Source organism: Sciurus vulgaris (assembly GCF_902686455.1).
Source record: "Sciurus vulgaris genome assembly, chromosome: 3".
Classification (NCBI taxonomy): domain Eukaryota; kingdom Metazoa; phylum Chordata; class Mammalia; order Rodentia; family Sciuridae; genus Sciurus; species Sciurus vulgaris.
In genome coordinates, this window is record NC_136463.1 from 139291500 (window position 1) to 139311901 (window position 20402).

The 20402-nt window shown below is 33.6% G+C and overlaps 1 protein-coding gene across 1 annotated transcript in view; it reads left to right on the top strand.

Moving 5' to 3' along the window:
• Window positions 1-15687, top strand: part of FSIP2 (fibrous sheath interacting protein 2) — a gene marked incomplete at both ends in the record, with an annotated part of 135329 nt that extends 119642 nt beyond the window's left edge. Inside the window, 5 exon segments of the mRNA XM_079130383.1 lie at window positions 1197-1294; window positions 6376-6407; window positions 11633-11676; window positions 14006-14075; window positions 15551-15687. Of these exon segments, the coding sequence (XP_078986509.1) occupies window positions 1197-1294; window positions 6376-6407; window positions 11633-11676; window positions 14006-14075; window positions 15551-15687 (381 nt within the window).
• Between the last annotated feature and the right edge of the window lie 4715 nt (window positions 15688-20402).

Below are 20402 nucleotides of genomic sequence, written 5' to 3' on the forward strand. Positions count from 1 at the left end.
GTTCCGGAATGTACCTTAAGTAGAAAAGAATACTAAAATGAACTCATTATTCTCCTAAGTCTATAAATATTTACAGTACAGGGGGAATTAAGATAAAAGTCAGAAACTGAACTGAGGAAAAACAGATAAGGAAAGAAATCTAAATTAATTAGAAGCTCAAGGGAAACAAAATTAAAACCAGTTAAGAAAATGCAAGCTAATTATTTAAACAATAGATTCAAGTCCTTTTGTATTTAGACTGATAAATATTTATTGGACATCTTTTGTGGCAAGTAGAAGAAGTTGAAATAATCCATAGAAATTAGAATCCTGCCTTGTATGCATGATGCCTTGGGTTCCATGCCCAGCACTACCACCTGCCCCCAAATAAAAGAAAAACAGATTGCCTGAGTTTGTATATTGACCATCACTTACTAACTATGTAACCTTTTGACAATATACATAGTTAACTTCTTTAATGATCTTTAGCCTACTTTCCAGAATTTAACAAGCTAAACAATGTATTTTGAATATCTATCACCTTTACAATCAGACATTAACTTAACTCCACTATTATCCTGATGAACATTTCATGGTACTGTTTACAAATCCTTAAGTGATGAGGTGGGCCTCGATGACCTTTTGGGTTTGGCCCTATCCAAAAAATTTCTACTATTCTTTTTTGGAGAATATATGATTTAGGATTCCCTGATGAGACAATTCTCTTGATTAGGCATTTGATATGACTGATGTCACGGGGTAACACAAAAGCTGAGGTGAACCAGAGAAAATGGACATACAACTTCAGACAACGCAGGAGCACATGATTTCTCCACAAATAGATCAGAGTATGTATTAAAATGATTGACTTCACAAGCTTCTGAATTGTCCAGAGTTCATCTCTGTTCTTTTTAAACCCAGTAAAATATGACTAAAATATTTTTATAGTTTGGAAATAGAAAACTGTATCCTTCAAACATTTCACTAGGTTTAATGCTTAAAATCCATTCAAAGGCCAATATCATAATTTAGAACATCTTCCCTGAACCACTTCAAAAGAATTATACTGGAAGAGACATTTTAACTGGAACCCTACCATTGTTTAAGTGATTCCAAAACTTTTTCATTAAAGTGTAGATTAGACTGCAAAAATGCCAATAAGAGGGAAAAGTACATATCAAACTCATCTTTGTAATACCTGATTTGCAATTTTACAGAATGAAGAAAAGAGTCTTGTTACTGAACCTACACACTACTACATACACAGAATTATGAGTACATCTTCATATAATCAAGATCTCATTTCAACTACAAGGTACATGAAATTAAAACAATACAAATATAGAAATATGAGCTGAATACAGATCTTATAAGCAGGGTACCATTAAAGCTGTAATTAAACAAGCACCCTGCCTTGGCTCCCCACTGTGGATAATTCCTCAGCCTCTTTTTATACTTGCTGTCCCATTTCTAGTTACCTACACTTATATCCTTGTTTGAGCCCTTCTTTCCAGTGTGTCTTAGATCAGGTGTTTGCTAATGTGTTACTGTATTTTTTAACCTGAGAGATAGGCTTTAGGTCAAGAATAATAGTATCATCACAAAAGGGTTTCTGCTCAACTCTCATAAGTAAAGTAAATGTCCTAGTATATTGTGCTGCCTGTAAGATCAATCAAAAGAGGAGAGGGGAAAATGTAAGTGGGAACCTTCAGATATGTTTCTAGAAAGCAATAAACTTTGATGTGTGTCTTTTTAAAATGGATATTATTTACATGAGAAAAAGACAAATCCAAACTGAATTGCTATAGGAACAAAGTATGTGGATTGTGGCAGTTATAGAGTACAGAGAGAAAAAAAGTCTACTGTATGCTTAAAATCTGATTAGTAACTCTATTGAGAACTGTTAAAACATCTAAAATTTTTGTTAAGTTTATTGTTGTTATATTCATAACCAGAAATAGTTGTTATTTTCTATCTGTAGGAAAGAACTGGGAATACAGAGAAAACTATCTGGTTACATACATAATTAGTAATGCAGGCACCTCTATATTATTTGCATATGTGAAGTAGAGAAGGAGCACAGATAATACTAAGTAAAAATAAATTTAGAGTAAGATGATACCAAGAAGTTCCAGGCCCTTGTTTCTCTAAATAAATAAATAAATAAATAAACAACTACAAACAGATTAAAAAAAGTTTTTTTAGAAACAAGTGGAATATATGCAGCAAACAAATGAAAATTCCATCAAGAAAAAAACCACAATGAAAATAGAGAAGAAAAGTTCTGTGGGTTTTATCTTACTTTTACCCATTCTCCTCCCAGCATTGTACAATACACTTGGGAGCAAAGAATGCAGTTACCTTTCTTCCCTCAGGAGAAGTTTGTTTTCAATGTCTTGTTTTCATACTTGTTTTAAATATTTTGGCCTGTCTGTAGACTTCCTGAGAAAATTATTTTTGTTTCATCTTTATGGATCTCAGATAGGAAAAGATGGAGTATTTTGGATCTAGGCCTGGAAACCATAGAAGGTAGTTGATTAATGCTGTAACACACAAAAATGATAAGAGTCCTGTAGAACCACAGACATCTTAGATGAGAGAGTATGGAAAGAGTAACACAATAGAAGATCCAATATCTGAGAAAAAGCAGAAGACGACTCTATGGGTCATTAGATAACTTACAGTAGCCCAGGAAAATTGAGGGGAAATAAACCATACACATAGGCACAAAATGACACATGCCCAGAAAAGACGTGAGCTCTTAAAACTCCATATCACATTGTTCATGGGTTCATAGTCACACTAATTAATGGAGTCTTCCACATCAGTCTGCAAAAACTGGAAGAAATTGCTATTTTTTTTCTAATGTCCACATTTCCACAAATGAACACTCTGCTTACAAAGAAATAGGAAATTATGGCCACATTCAATGGAATAAAATGAATCTCACAAGAAATATCTGTGAAGAGACATGAGTGGGACATGTTCAAGACTTTGAAATACTGCCTTAAGTATGCTCGACAACTATAGGAAAACACAAAGAATTAAGAAAGTATTCATAAACAAAATAATAAGGCAAAAATATTTTAAAAGAAACATAAGAATTCTAGAGCTAAAAACAATAACCGAACTGAAAATTTTACTGAATAGCTTCAATAGGAAACTCAAAAGGCAGAATTAGAAATCAGTGAACTTAAACACTGAGAACCAAAAAGAAAAATGACTAAATGAAAATCAGAGTCTAATGTATTTTGGAGATATCATCAAGCAGACAAATATATGCATTGTGTTATTCCCAGAAGAAGAGATTAAGAAAATGGAAGAGAGATTATTTTAGGAAAAAAAATAGCTAACAACTTCAAATTTTGAAGGAAAACTTGGATATTAAAATATAGGAAACTGAACATGCTTCAAGTAGGGTAAACTCAAAAAACACTAAATCAAGGCACATTAAAATCAAATTGTCAGAAGACAGAGAATTCTAAAAGCAGAAGAGAAAAGAAAACTCATCATGTACAAGAAATCTCAATAAGATTAACAGTAGATATCAAAGAAGAAAGCTTGCAGAACAAGAATCAATAGGATGATATATTTAAAGGAATAAATGCAAAACAAACTAACTGCCTAACAATAATTCTACAACCAGCAAAAAGTTCCTTCAAAAATGATGGACAAATTAAGATATCTCAAGATAAGAAAAAAGGAAAGAAAAAAAAAAAACCTCAGGTAGTTCATTAATACTAGACCTGTTCTACAAGAAATGCTAGAGAGTCCTTCAAGTTGAAATGGAAGGATACAAGCTAGTAACTCAGAATCTTATGAAAATATAAACTACTCCAATAAAGGTAAACCCCTAAAAAAATTTTTAAAAGCAGTATTATAATTTTGGTTTATAAATGCACTTTTTCTGCAGAATTTAAAGATAAATGCAGAAAATATAGAATTATATCTTTAAAAAGGAAATAAAATTGACAGATATAAATAGATTGTCTAAGGAAAAAAGAGAAGGAAATGAACATTGCAACTGAGTTTATAGAAATAAAAAGCATTATAAAAAAGTACTAGGAAGTTGTATACAAATACATTAGATGACCTAAATAAAATGGATAACTTCTGAGAAGCACAAGACTTGCCAAAACTGAATGAATCATGATGAATTAGAAAAATCTGAACAGACCTTTGACTAGAAGGGTGAATCAGTAATTAAAACATTCTAACAAAGAGAAGCTCAGGACCAGAAAGTTTCACTGGTGAATTCCAGAAAACTTTAAAGAACTAATATCCACGCTTCTCAAACTTTTCCAAGAAATTGAAGAGGAGGAAATATTTCCAAATCTATGATGTCAGCATTTACCTTGATATTAAAGCCATAAAAAAAAAAAAAAAAAAAAAAAAAGACCCTACAAGGAAAGAAACCTACATACCAATATTTCTGGTGAATGTTGATGAAAAAAATTAATAAAATACAAGGAAACTAAATTTAGAGGCATGTTACTGGGGTTATACACTTGGACCAAGTGCGGTTTTATCTCAGGAATGCAAGAAAATTTCAACATAAAAAAATCTACATAATATACCATTTTAACAGAATAAAGGAGAAACACACATATATGCTTATCTTAATTGAGCCAGAAGAAAAATCTTGAATAAAATGAACATCTTTTCATGAAAATGGCACCCAACAGGCTATTATTAGGAAGAAATCATCTCAGGAGCACTAAGGCTATATATGAAAAACCTACAGCTAGCATTGTCCTCACTGGGGAAATATGAAGACTTTTATTCCAAGAACAGGAACAAGGAAAAGCACACTTACTTTTGCCATTTCAACATAGTACATAAAGTCACACCCAGAGAAATTAGGCAAAAAAAAAAAAAAGAAAGAAAAAGAAATAAAAGGCATTCAAATAGGAAAAATAAGAGTAAAATGATTTGTGTCCATATGATAAGATTGTATATACAAAAATCCCTAATGACTCTCCCCCAATCATATTGGAATTCATAAATGAATTCAACAAAATCACAGTATATGAAGTTAATACTAAAAAACAGTTGTTTTTCTATATATATATACAATGAACAATCTAAAAATAAAATTAGGGAATAATTGCATTTACACTAGCATTAAACAGAAAAAAATAATATTTAGGAATAAACTTTACCAATGAAGAGAAAGATGTATATCCAAAACTATATAACATTCTTGTAAGAAATCAAATAGGACACAAATAAGTGGGAAGATATTCCATAGTCATGGATTGAAAAACTATAATTAAAATATTAGTACTACTCAAAGTGATGTGCAAGTTTAAAGGAATTATTATCAAAATACCAATGAATTTTCAGAGATAGAAACCACCCTGAAGTTCACTAAAAGCTCAAGAGAACATTAACAGCCAAAATAATCTTGAAAAAGAACATTGCTTACTTCTCACTTCCTGATTTCAAAACTTACTAAAAAGCCACAGTTATCAAACAGTTCAGTACTAATATAAAGATGGACATAAAGAGCAATGGAATAAGCCTCAGAAATAAATCATTGAATGTATAGACAAATGATTTCTGACAAGGATGGCAATACCATTTAATGAGGAATAAATAACTTTAACAACTAATGATGCTGGGAAAAATACCAACATGCAAAAAAAAAAAAAAATTAGTTGGACCATTACTTTATATCATATAAAAAAATGATTCAATATTGTGTAGAGATTTAAACATAAGACCTAAAACTATAAAACTTTTATAAAAAGCCATAGGAGAAAAGTTATATGACATGACATTCAATTTGGTAGTGAGTCTTTATATGACACCAAAAGCACAGACAAGAAAACTAATAATAGATAAATTGTATTTCATCAAAATTAAAAAAATTTCATACTTGAAATGACATGATCAACAGAGTGAAAAGTCAACACAAGGAACCGCAGACATTATGTTATATGTCAGTCACAAAAGGACAAACGCTGCACAATTCTAACTATATGTGGGCCCTGGAGTGGTCAAATTCAGACTCAGAAAGTATAATAATGGTTTCTGTGTGATGATGAGGGAGGAAACTAGGTTGTTTTGTAGGTATATAGTTTCAGGTCGAGAAGATGAAAATGTTCTGGAGATACATGGTAGTGATGGTTGAATAAAAACGTAAATGCACTTAATACTGCAAAACTGTGCACTTAAATATTAAGCTGATAAATCTTATGTATATTTAATCACAGTTTTAAAAGTGGAAAAAGTACATTTAGAAATCATTTTCATTCAGTTTGGAATTTAAGGAAATTATGCTACTACAGGCTTCTTTCCACATAAAGAATGAATGATTGCTGTTTTTCTTAACCAGTAATTTTTTCTTTTATTAACTACACAAAAATGATGATTTTTTTCCTTTTGTTTTAGTGAGGCAGAAGATTTTAACCCATATCCAAGTGGTAAAGTATTAAAAGGTTTGACATTTTTATTATTGTTTAAAAAAATGTTCAAAATGAAACTTTATTATTTTGATAAATAAGTTGTTCAATACTTCAGTGATTACTTAGGTTTCAAATTTGAAGTTAATACTGTTTTTCTTCCTTTGAGCATGTCGTCTTTTGGAACATGATCCAATATTACAACACTCACATGTTAAAATGAGCCAAATACTTTGTCTTGTCTGAATTGCTCTTACTATTTCATTGATAAATTTGGTGTATGATGTGATTTGTGAACTCACATTTATCATGGTCCTGTAAGAAAGTAAAAGGATGTATTGTCACGCTAGTTTTTATCTGAGCAAGAACACATAATACTTGGATGTAAAGCGCAACCTTAGTTGTGCTTTCTCTGTGTCATAGTTCAGCCCTACTAAAATGTATAAAAGACCTTTTAAAGATAAATTTATTTGCTCACATTAAAATCTGAATAGCGATTTGCTAAAATTTTGTTGAGAATTTTTGCGTCAATGTTCATTAAGGATATTGTTCTGAAATTTTCTTTCCTTGATGTGTCTCTGTCTGGTTTAGGTATCAGTGTGATGTTGGCTTCATAGAATGAGTTTGGGAGGATTCCCTCCTCTTCTATTTCATGGAATACTTTGAGGAGTATTGGAATGAGCTCTTCTTTAAAGGTTTTGTAGAACTCGGCTGAGAACCCATCTGGTCCCAGACTTTTCTTTGTTGCTAGGCTTTTGATGACTTCTTCTATTTCATTACTTGAAATTTATCTATTTAAATTGTGTATGTCCTCCTCGTTCAGTTTAGGCAATTCATATGTCTCTAGAAACCTGTTGATGTCTTCGAGGTTTTCTATTTTGTTGGCGTATAGATTTTCAAAATAGCTTCTAATTATGTTTCGTATTTCACTCGTGTCTGTTGTGATATTTCCTTGCTCATTCCGAATTTTAGTGATTTGGGTTTTCTCTGGTCTTCTCTTTGTTAGTGTGGCTAAAGGTTTATCAATTTTGTTTATTTTTTCGAAGAACCATCTATTTATTTTGTCAATTTTGTTTCTTTTGTTTCAATTTCATTGATTTCAGATCTGAGTTTAACTATTTCCTGTCTTCTACTACTTTTGGTGCTGGTCTGTTCTTCTTTTTCTAGGGCTTTGAGCTGTAGTGTTAGGTCATTTATTTGTTGAGTTTTACTTCTTTTATTGAATGGGCTCCATGAAATAAATTTTCCTCTGAAGTACTGTTTCATAGTGTCCCAGAGATTTTGATATGATGTTTCTTTGTTCGGAACCACCATTTGACCCAGCTATCCTAGTCCTTGGCCTATACTCAAAGGACTTAAAATCAGTATACTACAGAGATATAGCCACATCAATGTTCATAGCTGCTCAATTCACAATAGCCAGATTGTGGAACCAACCTAGATGCCCTTCAATTGATGAATGGATAAAGAAACTGTGGTATATATATATACAGTGGAATATTGCTCAGCCATAAAGAATGATAAAATTATGACATTTGCAGGCAAATGGATGAAATTGGAGAATATCATGCTAAGCGAGATAAGCCAATCTCAAAAAAAACCAAAGGACGAATGATATCCCTAATAAGTGGATGATGACACATAATGGGGGGAGGGAGGGGTTAGTGTTAGGGTTAGAGTTAGTGTTAGGGAGGGGGGCAAGAATGGAGGAAGGAAGGACTGTATAGAGGGAAAAGAGGGGTGGGAGGGGTATGGGGAAGGGAAAAAATAACAGAATGAATCAAACAACATTACCCTATGTAAATTTATGATTACACAAATGGTATGCCTTTACTCCATGTACAAACAGAAACAACATGTATCCCTTTTGTTTACAATTAAAAAAAAATCTGAACAGCATGAACCTTCCTTTCCTTTCTTTCTTTTTTTTGGAATTGATTTGTATATACTCCTTGGGACATTTGTTAGAACCTTTTAGTTCTCTATTTGTTCACACCTTAAGAGGATAAATTTAATTCTAACAATGACAGCATACACAGGAGGTAGAGTGATATGTTCACTATAAAATGGCCTTGAAATTCAAACTGCAAGTTTATCATGATTATTTCCACCATGCAAACCACTCAAGAAACATTCTCTCAATTTGGAAGTGGGTATAAAATCCATAGGACGGCAGTAAGCATGCCTGAATTCCATGAACATACCCTAACCTATAGGTATCACAGTAACCACTGACATGATTTCTGCATTTTGGAATCATAAGCTATTAGATCCATACAGAAACTGCCTAATTCAATCCTCTTCAAAAACATAGTCCTATCTGCACCTCAACTTCTGTCCTTAAATTCTGTATATCGTTTTGTTTGTCCAACTTTTTTGCTGTGATCAAGCTTAAGTTCTTAAATAATTCAAAATATTGTGTCTGTCCATTCATTCTTGACTGAGCATCTCCTTTTTGTTATGACTCCATGCATTAACAAGACTCACAAAGTTCTTGCTCTTGTGGAATTTACATTTTAACTTGAGGTGAGGAGTTGAAGAGTAAGGACATAAGATAATTCCAGACATGAAAAAGTGCTTCCCATCTGTTTATGACAAAATCACAAGTCATTGCAATGGCTTACAAATCATCATCTGAGTACTATCCTAACCTCCAATTACCTTTCCAATTGAACTCTTTTCCTCAGACCTTTCAGAAATTCAGGGTCTTTGCATCTGCTAATACTTCTATAGTGTTTTCTCCCTGTATCTGCATTGCTCTTTCCTGGCCTTCAAAACTTTGCTCAACTATCACTTTCTCAGTTTTCCTCTGAACACACTCTATGAAACTGCAACCTGTCTCTTTTCATGACCCTACCTCTCCCACTTGTTGCTTTCATATTCCCTAGCACTTATCTGGCAGACTGTGTATTTTAGTTACTGTCTGTCTCTACAATGTAAGTTTCATGAAGGTGGACATTTGTGTCTGTTCACATTTTGTATCCCCCCAAACCCAAAGCAGTATGTGGACATATATTAGAGGGGAGCAATTAGTGAGATCGTAGAGACTATGGGAGGAGCTAGTGGTACAGCAGGGAGAATGTAAATATTTTGATTATATTTAGATTGAGATATCCATTTGCTACTTGAGTTGAGAATCACATAAGCAATTGGATGTATAAATCCAGAATTCAATGTTTGGGGTCATGCTAGAACATATATATTCCTATTTTCGTAGACTTCACAAAAGCATCTCAAATAACTTAAATCTGAACACCTGGGACCCTTAACTATCAGGAGTTTTTCTGCCTTTCTTCATCAAAAGAACTTTCAAGGTGGTCTGGGAGTTCTGATGCCTATATCACCTAGCAATCTAAACTTATTTGGAACGATGGCCCTGACATTAAACCCAAATAAACTGTCACTTAAAAGTCAGTTTACTGACGTGCAACACAAGGTTGATTCAGACACTTTAAGAACATTGTTAAGTAATCATAACATTTTGTCAAATAAATCTGTTTTTCTCCTTCATATTTCAGTTAATTGGGGTTTTACTCTTCTAAAATCTCAGTGGTCTGAAGAGTAGTTCAGAGTGATTTTGTTGACTCTTGACCAATGCGTGTGTATAAACTTCAGTTTCTGCATGTATTTCCTTGTGTTCTTTTGTAAGATGGAGAAGGAAGATAATCTCACTTCTATTCTACATAGGAGGAAACTAAGCTAAGGAAGTTAGATGCAATTTGCCAATGTTCACATAGCCCTAAACAGTGCCGCTGAGACTCAGGCAGCTTTTTTTTTACCCCATAGCATATTGGCTGCTTCCCTTGCATTGGTCTTTGTAAAACTTCTTTTGTAGTGATATTTATACCAGCATTTTACTCTCTATTCCAATGATGATCTTGTAATTAATTATGCATAAAGAGTGTCAGAGTTGGAAGGGTCCTTAGGAACTATCTGCCGAGTAATCCCTCGTCACCTGATAAACAGGGCCATAGAGATAGAATGATTGTGAATATGTAGCATGGAGTGTGGGGTCTCATGAATTTGAAGAATAAAATCCACAAACACAAGGATGAGAGCAAAGTAACAAGATTTATTAGAGTAAAAGAAAGAAAAGAAAGAAAGAGAAAGAAAGAAAGAAAGAAAGAAAGAAAGAAAGAAAGAAAGAAAGAAAGAAAGAAAGAAAGAAAGAAAGAAAGAAAGAAAAAGAGAGAAAGAGAGAGGGAAGGAGGGAGGGAGGGAGGGAGGAAGGAAGGAAGGAAGGAAGGAAGGAAGGAAGGAAGGAAGGGAAAGAAAGAAAGAAAGAAGGAAGGAAGGAAGGAAGGAGGGAGGGAGGGAGGGAGGGGGAGAGAGAGAGAGAGAGAAAGAAAGAAAGAAAGAGGGAGAGAGAGAGAGAGAAAAGAAAGAAAGAAAGAAAGAAAGAAAGAGAGAGAGAGAAAGAGGGGAGAGAGAGAGAGAAAAGAAAGAAAGAAAGAAAGAAAGAAAGAGAGAGAGAAAGAGGGAGAGAGAGAGAGAGAGAAAAGAAAGAAAGAAAGAAAGAAAGAGAGAAAGAAAGAGGGAGAGAGAGAGAGAAAAGAAAGAAAGAAAGAAAGAAAGAAAGAAAGAAAGAAAGAAAGAAAGAAAGAAAAGAAAAGAAAAGAAAAGAAAAGAAAAGAAAAGAAAAGAAAAGAAAAGAAAAGAATCCCCAAAGAGGGAGGAATCCCAAGACAGGGATAGCAAAGTGGCTGTTGTCTAGGAGTTTATATAGATCTATAGGTTTCAGGAAGTCAGCCCCTTGCCCAATCTTGGGTAAGGCATTCAATGTAGTCATGCAGGTTTTAGTCCAATCAGAACACGAATCAGGCATTTTTCCTTCTTTGGAGAGGCATGGACCCCATTCACATAGGTCCTGATTTAAAAGCAGCCTTTTGGTAAGTTTCTTAGCAAATATCGGCAGGTGCTATTTTGCTCTACTACCCAGGAAGTTAACCAGGGGTCCATCTCCCTATCCTCCCAGCCTAATCTCTTCCTCCTAAGTAACAGAGCATATCTCTCCTAGTACATCACACTTCATATTTCATAATTCCTAAGACATATCTCAACATTCAAGAGCTCTTACCTATTTCAGCATTGTGCCCATTGTCTATGTACTTAAAAATAATAATTTTATGTGCCTAAATTATAGTATTTTGATAAAAAATGTAATTACATCTGATATATGTCAACAAATATATAAGCCTCAGAGGAAAAAATAATGTCTATTTTTCCTTTGTTTTCCCTTCCTGTAGAAAGTCATCAGGAACAAAAGCCAGAGAATTCAAACAGCATTAAGGTAAATGTTTTTCATTGGCCTGTAATTGGTGTACAATAGGGCCCGGGTGAGCATAGCCCAGTTTTCACAGTCCAGATACTGTGTGGTATGATATGGGAAACTGCAGGAAGCATTCCCTTATTTACAGGTCTTCCCCTCTGGCAGAGACCTGTCCCTAGCATCTGAAAATCCCTTAATGAAAATCTTCACCCCTTAGAGTTAAATCAGCATTCCATGTTTAGGTACAGGAGAAAGCCACTGATTCTCCCTAGCACCTGAATTCTTTTGCATTGATTAGCTCTATTACTTACATCTTTAGAGAGAAGCCTGGAGGAAGTGAATCATGTGGCTCTGCCTAGAGTGGGCACACCCCAGGGAGAACTTGGTGGAGGGAGGGAGGGAGGAGCACTTTCATATATGGAGGGGCAAAGACTTGCAGGAAGCACGTGCTCATTCCACCTACTTCTCTCTATTTCTAAGGACACATTTTGTGTAGACAGCATAAGCCCCAGGGCAGTCCAGGGAATTTCTTCTTCCTAAATCCTCCTTGTTTCCAGTAAGGAATGAAGCTACAGACTCCATTCTCTCTCTCTTTTTTTTTTTTTATTCACCTTGTTTTCTTCCTGAATAAATTTAATTACTTTAAAGTAGGTCTCCCACCTCCATAAATGCACAATTTGTCAATTATCCTGTCACTTCTCAGTACCAAGATACAGCAGAATTTTCAGAACCAATTCTTAAAATCTTATAACTCATACTTAAATATTTTTTGTCAAATTTCAAATATACTAGGTTAGTTCCCAGTCAGCCTAATTTTTATTTATGAATAAAAATATCTATTTAAAATATCAGACTTCACTTAGGCCACACTTTCTAAAATGTCAAATTACATGGCATAAAGGTGAGGCACTGAGACTTGAGTCTGGGAATCTATTGACACTCGGTGCCATTCTGAATTCCTAGCTAATCTGAACTCTTTCCACTCTGTTCTTTCTCTCATTTTGTACTATTTCCACAGTAAAACTTGCTTAAGTAGTTGTCTAGTCCAACTCCAGCTAAAGTAGAGTAAGTACAGTTCACTGTATCTCTCATTGAGTACAACTAAAAACCCTACACAAGTACTGAGGACTCGAAAATCACGATAGCAGGAATTTGGGGTGAGAAGTCAAAACTCAAAGAACAACCAATATCATTGTGAGTTTCTTGGCTTTTTTCTTTCTACATTTCCTTGTTTAGAATTAGAGCGGCTCAAACCTGGAAGTCATAGAGAGGGATTAGGTTAGAATCAAGTTTTAAACGAAGTCATTGCCTTCTGACCTGAGTTAGAGGATAAATTCCTGTGGGATAGAGACTATATGTGGGATGGGGGGACCCTGCTTTATATTCCACTCCCTTTTTTCTTTGGACTTGCCTTGAAACAAATTATGCAGTTATGAAGCTGCATGTCAGTAGTGGAAGAGGCTGCTGAAACACTACCTAAAATTCTGAACAAAATTCTTTTCTCTGGCCAGAGAAATTAGGGCCCCCAGTAGACTAAAGAATATGTTATTTTTTTCCTCTGCTTTCTCTTTTCACTTTACCATGGTGGTAGATGCAGTCTCGGGAAATGTGAGACAGTATTACAGGCGACTAGAGGTCCAGCATTCTAGTCATAGAACTAGAAAAGGGAGGCTAAGCATCAGAAACTCTGAGGCAAGTGATAGAGAGGAGGGACACTCAAAAAGGGAATCCCTAAAAATGTCATCTCTCTTGAGTTACACACAAATAGAAATGACTTGAAGTTACATAGAAAAAACTTTGAAAACATGAACTGTTGTCTTCATAGTGTTTCACACACGGCGCTTCTGGGAAAAATGCTACTCCTGCATTCAAATAAATTACTCAGGTCTATAGAACAAAGCCAGTGTCTGAGCCATGATCCTGGCTAACAGGTAAACACAGCCACTTGATTGCTACAGACCACACAATGGCTCAGATTTCCAAAAAAGGTAACTGAGAGTTAGGAAATGAACATTCTTTTCTTTACACCTTATTATTTTCTCTTTTCTCTAAAAAGGATTTGTAACTTACTGAAGTTAATCCAAATGAGCAAGTAGGAAGATAGAATTGACATTTTTCATTATTTAATATAGCTGAGCCTTTGACTATCATGTTGTGGTAGCCAAAGTCCACATTCATAATAAAGAATAATCCTAGGAATCATCATTGGCAAAAATTACAAACCTAACTCTCAGAGAACAATGACTTTAGATTGCAGAGTACAGATTTTATTTACATAAGATGATATAATGGTTGTGCTGTATCCTTTGTCCAATGAAGACTAAGATAGTATGTCAATTTGCCTTGACAGTTTATCACCATCTTTGAAGGATCAAAGAATGCTGCTTGTAGTGCATATCCCTCAAAGGAAATCATTTCAGGTACAATATATATTCTGTCATTTTAACAATTAAATAAAGCTCTCAATTATATCATTTTTAATTTAGAATTTATTATCATTTGTACTCTTGGAAGTAATGGCCCTTCTTTCTATATTAGCATTATAGAATCAAAATATTTATATAAATGGTAAAATGATACATAAGTTGGGAGTGGCCCTTCCCTTCTCTGTTAGCTATATTTATATAAATTATTTATTTGATTTAAAACTTATTAGGCAGTCATTTTTCTCTAACTTTACAGTGCAACTAACATTTATTAAACCCTAGCTATCCATATTTTATTAGCAGATATTGAGAATAAGGAAAAAAATTATAATAGGTTCTCCAAGGTCACTACACAGCTAGTAAACTGCAGATCTGTGATGCAAACACAAATCTGCTTTGATTTCAAAGCCAAAGTTCATTCAGCATCATCATAGTTCATATACTCAGATGGCTACTTCAGCAAGGTAGTAATATAAGCAAAGCACTGGTTGAGCAAGAGTCTGTGACTCACTGGAGACGGCATACTTCATCTGAAGAGGAGAGCTTCAGTCACTGACATGTTAGATTACTGCCAGGTCTTCTATTTCAGGTCTTTCCATTTCTCAAGAGAAGCTTAATGTGAAAGTTTTATATTAAAATTCCTGGCTTTTAAGTATAATTTTCTGCAATTAAGAAAATATGGATTCTTGGTGCCATGTGTGTTTTCAGGTCCTATCATGAAGATCTGAAAAACACATTAATGCTCCTTTTTCCTTCTATTGTGAAATAATAGTTTTGTTAAACAGAAATATGATATTCTCTAAGAGAACGGTTTGCTGAATAAATGGCACAAAATAAATGAATCCAAATAAAGACTTTTATTACATTACAGTCCTCTCTTATCTGAGCCAAAAAATTAGTTGGGACAAGTTGGGACTTGTCCAGAGAAAAATTTACCCAATATGAGTGAGAAATCATAGCATTTTTAATGTACTTCTGCTTTCATTTGACAGTTCAGAAATAGACACTCTCAATGTGCAGAGTTGAAATTTATTTTCCGATTGAGCTTATTAGGCATTTTCAGAGAGTTTTCTTCTAGAAAAAGAGAGGTGGGGTTTCCACACCTGACTGGAGAAACCTCCAGGGCGAAGTAGGCCTCATAATGCCGCGAGAGTCAGGGAGCCTGGGCCCTACTCCCAGCTTGAACACTTCTATTCATATGATCTTAGGCAAGCAAGTATGTGACCTTGCCAAGTTCAGTGTCCAAAAATGAAGGTCTCTTTCTCCCTGTCTCCCATCATAGGAGTGTCATGAGGTCAAGTAAAAACAATCTTTGTCAATTTTATTTATATTCCAGAAATTATTTTGTAAGTATCAACTTCAGAATTCTGGATCACCATTGCCTAATATAACTATCTCAGTTAAAATATTTAATAAATATCCATATTACTTTATTTATTTATTTATTTATTCATTTTTTTTGTCCACAGAAACCCCCAAGCCCAATATTCCCAAACAAGGATCTAAAATGCTGGCAAAGGTATCTTCCGCTCTGTCAAAGGTGTTTTCCCGATCTAACAGCAATATTCCCAAATCTTCCTCACCACCTCACCGGGATGAACACTGAATCTTCCATACTTGATATGCTTTCTTCCCTTAGAAAATAAAATGATTTTAAAACACAGCATTGGTGCCCTATGGTTCATAAAATACTGAAAATAAGCAAAAGAAAATACAAAAGACCTAAGTAAAAGAATGGGTTAATAAATGCTTATTTTTCAATTAAAATTTTAACTGCTACATAGAAACATTAAAATTATCCTTATTAAAGGAATAACATGATATTTAAGCATGTGTATATATTGTGTAAAGTTTAAATCATGTTGGGCATATATATTTCCTCAAACATTTGTCATTTCTTCATGGTAATTAAATCCTTCCTTCTAGCTTTTACAAATGCACAGTACATTATTATTATCTATACTCAGCCTTTGGTACCACCACCCTATGATCCAGCAATCCCACTACCCAGGTGTAATAAATGTTTTGGGTAAGCATTTTGTTATAAAATCTTAAACACTACTATTACCTGTATACTCTGACATTAGATAAATACAATTATAATTAGTAAAACAGGCAACACAGTAACCACAAGAAAATAAATTTGGATTTTTCCTGTTAAATTTTTATAGGATGTCTTCACCAAGATGGTTATCAAATCAACAAAAAATCAAGCTCAATTATAGACACAGTTATGAAACAGATTGATTCACTGTCAAAGGCATATTAAGATGCTAAAATAAAGGTACTTACACCAGACAAATCTGATTTTATCAACTGCAGATAAAGTTTCATCAGTTCCTAAAATACTTCCAAGGCAAAAAGATCAACTTTAGATACAGCACCATCTGGAGATAAATAACTGTGGATAAAATTACATATGCGCAAAATGGCCTTGTGATGAAAAAAGATCTATTTTCAGATATGGTACCTCTATTAGATAAAATGTCAATCAATAAAGAATTTGTCAACAATGTTGTTGAACCATTTATATATGTGTTTGAACATGAATACAAATATCAAGAATGTAAGAATATAAAAAAGTAATGAAGACTATTTAACAAGATAGCTAGGCAATGCAGTGATGAAGTTTTTCTGTATTAATTAAACTGCTACTTGGTGAAATGGTCCCAACTTCAGCAAGTTTGACTCTGAAATCCGAAGTTAAAAATATCCAAAGATAAGTCAAGCAGATAGCAAAGAATGTCCAAGAACATTGCCATCTACCCAAAGGCTGACACATGAATTTTGGAGAATGTGATAAATTACCTTTTTAATAAAATTTCCTTGACAATTGTCAGTGGTAAAGCAAGAATATCAGAAAATTTTGTTTTGTCAAGTTGGATTTTCCTTAATTAAATTTTTCAGTCCAATTATGACAGGAAACTTGAGAGAAAAAAAACTGTATACATAGTAATTTGAAATTGTATATGTAGTAATAAATTATTGAATTGGTATTTTAGTCTACTTCTAATAATTTCTTAAAAAGTAAATGATCTCAAAGATCATGTAACAGGGTATAACCTGTAGATACAAATCTTTTCACAATGAGAGTTGACAAGAAATACCTAGAAATTCATTTCAGACTTATTTTCAGGAGACCTAACTCTATATCAGTGTGTATTAATTGACAGTGTTATGAGAAGTATCCTGAAATCTGTCATCCAAGCCATTGATGTTTCACAGACTGAGATATCTCATGCTCCTAAAAGCTTTCTTTCAAAATAACATATTTCCCTGTAAAAATTTAAAGCACTATGATTCACATACCTCTGGATTTGAAGATTTAATATGTAAGAGCAGTGTACTCTCTGATATAAGAGGAATTTATCATGAAGGAAGTTTCCAGTTTTCTCCAACTTAAACAGAGAAAGAAGAAATAAGGTCAGAATTTGCCCTTGAAGCTGTCAGACTTTTGGAAAGAAAGAAATGGTTTAAATGATTGATAAATTTATGTCCCAAGAAAAACTTTCATTCAGAAAGATTTTTTGTTTGATGCAATGTGTTAGGTTAAACATTGTCCTTATTCTCCATTAAATTAGAGAAGTAAAGAAGCTAAAAATATCAAAGATTGAATTGAATGAATACTAATTATTGGATAAAAATTTTAGTAGCTGAAATTTCCAGAAGTAATATTGACCTTCCATCTGTTGACTCAGAAAAATCATTTTTCTATTCATAAAGCATTGAAATGATTTCTTAGGTTGTTGATATTTTTAAGTTGTACTGAAAAAGAAGTAGGAAAAATTTTATTGTGAAGGGTTAGATAGTAAACATTTTGGGTTTGTGGAGCATATGATCTGTGTCAAAATTACTCCATGTCCTGTTGTAACATAAAAGCAGAGAAAATACATAAACAAATTAATGGTAATATGATCTATGTGACTTTATTCATGAACACAGAAATTTAAATTTTTTTTTTTTTTTTTTTGGTACCAGGGATTGAACTGAGGGGCACTCCACCACTGAACCCCATCCCCACCCCTATTTTGTATTTTATTTAGAGACAGGGTCTCACTGAGTTGCTTAGTACCTCACTTTTTCTGAGGCTGGCTTTGAACTTGCCATCCTCCTGCTTCAGCCTCCCCAGCCACTGGGATCACAGGCATGCACCACCACTCCTGGGAAGGATATTTGAATTTCATGTAATTTTTACATGTTACAATATATTATTATTCTGTTGATCTTTCAGTAATTTTAAAATATTTTTTTTAATTGTTCGATTAATCAAACTGGTGACAGACCCAATTTAGCCTAAAAGTGAGGTCTGGGAGTATAACTCAGTGGTAGAGTGTGAATGCAGCATGTATAAGGCCCTGGGTTCAAGTGCCAGCACTGCTAAAAAGAAATGAGGAAAAAAAAAAAAAAAAAGCCATGGGTGATAGTTTGCCTATTACCTCTGCACTATGGTGATTTGTAACTATGAATAAGTTTATTATGATATGAAGTGTATAGACTGTTCCATAAAAAAAAAATGACCTCTACTACTAAAGGTTCAAATGTTATTACAAAAAAATAGTTCATAAGATTTAAATTCTTTAGTGATTTTTGTTCTTGAGTCTATTGTTGAGAAGTCCTATTTATTGATGAAACTATCCTTTCCCCATTGTGTCCTCTGGGTGCAATTATCAAAAATTAGTTAACCATATGTGTTTGGATTTGCTTCTGGGCTTTCTTTTCTGTTTCATTCTGTGTTCACTGAAGCATTATTAGCAAGAACCAAGGCATGGAAATAACCTAAGTGTTTATTGAAGAATGAATAGATGAAGAAAATGGAACACTATTGAGCCTTATAAAAGAAATTCTATCATTTGTCCAAAATGGATGGGTCAAACACAGAAAGAAAAATATTGCATGATATAAACTTACATGTTAATCTAAAACAAACCAGAGATTGGCAGTATAGCTCAGTGGTAGAGTGCTTGCTTGCCTAGAGTGTGCACAGCCCTTGGCTCAATCCCTCACACTGCAAATGATGATGATGATAACAAAACAAATCAAATAGATAAATATGGAAAATAAAACAGCAGTTACTATGAGTGAGATCTTGGGGGAGAAATGGAAAGGCATAGGCTGAAATATACAAAGTATCTAATATATGTAAGTCTAGAGATCTAATGTCCAACATAAGAAATAGTTAATAAAACTGTAATGTACTTTTTAAATGAATTGATTTCATCTGCTCTAATCATAAGGAAAATAAACTATGTGGGATAAGGAAATTTGCTTCACTATAGTAATTATTTTGCTATCTTTATATAATAATTCATGCTATAACATCAGATATGTACAATAAATTTTATTTTTAAAGAATTTTTAAAAAGCTCTCAGGTTTGGGAGAAGTAATATGTTACATGAATTATGCTTTAACATTGGTTGACTTCAATTTAAAAATCTACATATAATTTATGCAGGAAAATAGAAGGGACTTATTGAATTTTTACCAACTTTAAACCTAGAAGTTTGATTAGGCCCCTTTTCAAATCAGTTGTCCCACTGGGCACAGTGGCACACTCCTGTAATCTCAGTGGTTCAGGAAGCGGAAGCAGGAAGATGGCAAGTTCAAAGCCAGCCTCAAAAAATGAGGTACTAAGCAATTCAGTGAGACTCTGTCTCTAAATAAAATACAAAATGGGGCTGGGGATGTGGCTCAGTGGTTAAATGTCCCTGAGTTCAATCTCCGGTACCAAAAAACAAAATCAATTGTCCCATCTCAATGGCAGTGTTTGATTTCCATTACCCAGAATAATCTGGATGTTTTTAAAGCTTCACATAAATGAATTAATATACTATAGACTATTTTGTGTTTGGGTTTTTCTGCTCAATATTTTGATTTTGTGACTACTTTTTTTTTAACATATTGAGTAATTCATCCTCTTTATTGCTGACTAGTATTCATTGAATAAATACACCACACATTATTTATCATCCTCTTCAGGGACATGTGGTTGTTGTTAGTTACAGGCTATTATAAATGATGTGTTAAGAACATTATTGTATAAATGTTTCTGTGAATATATGCTTTCAATTATATTGGATATATAACTAGGAATGCTATTTTTGTTCACATGGTAAGTGCATGTTGATTAAAACTGCTTAACAGTTTCCCTAATATTTTCCCTCTCAACAGATTCTAAATTACTAAACAGCCTTCGACACTGGGCTCTATGTTGCACCCACTTAGATTTTAGTTTTGATTGGATAGTTTTTTCAATAATGCACACTAGGATTTGGTTTGGGATTGATTTGAATCTGCATTTAAATTTAAAGTGACTTTTAAAC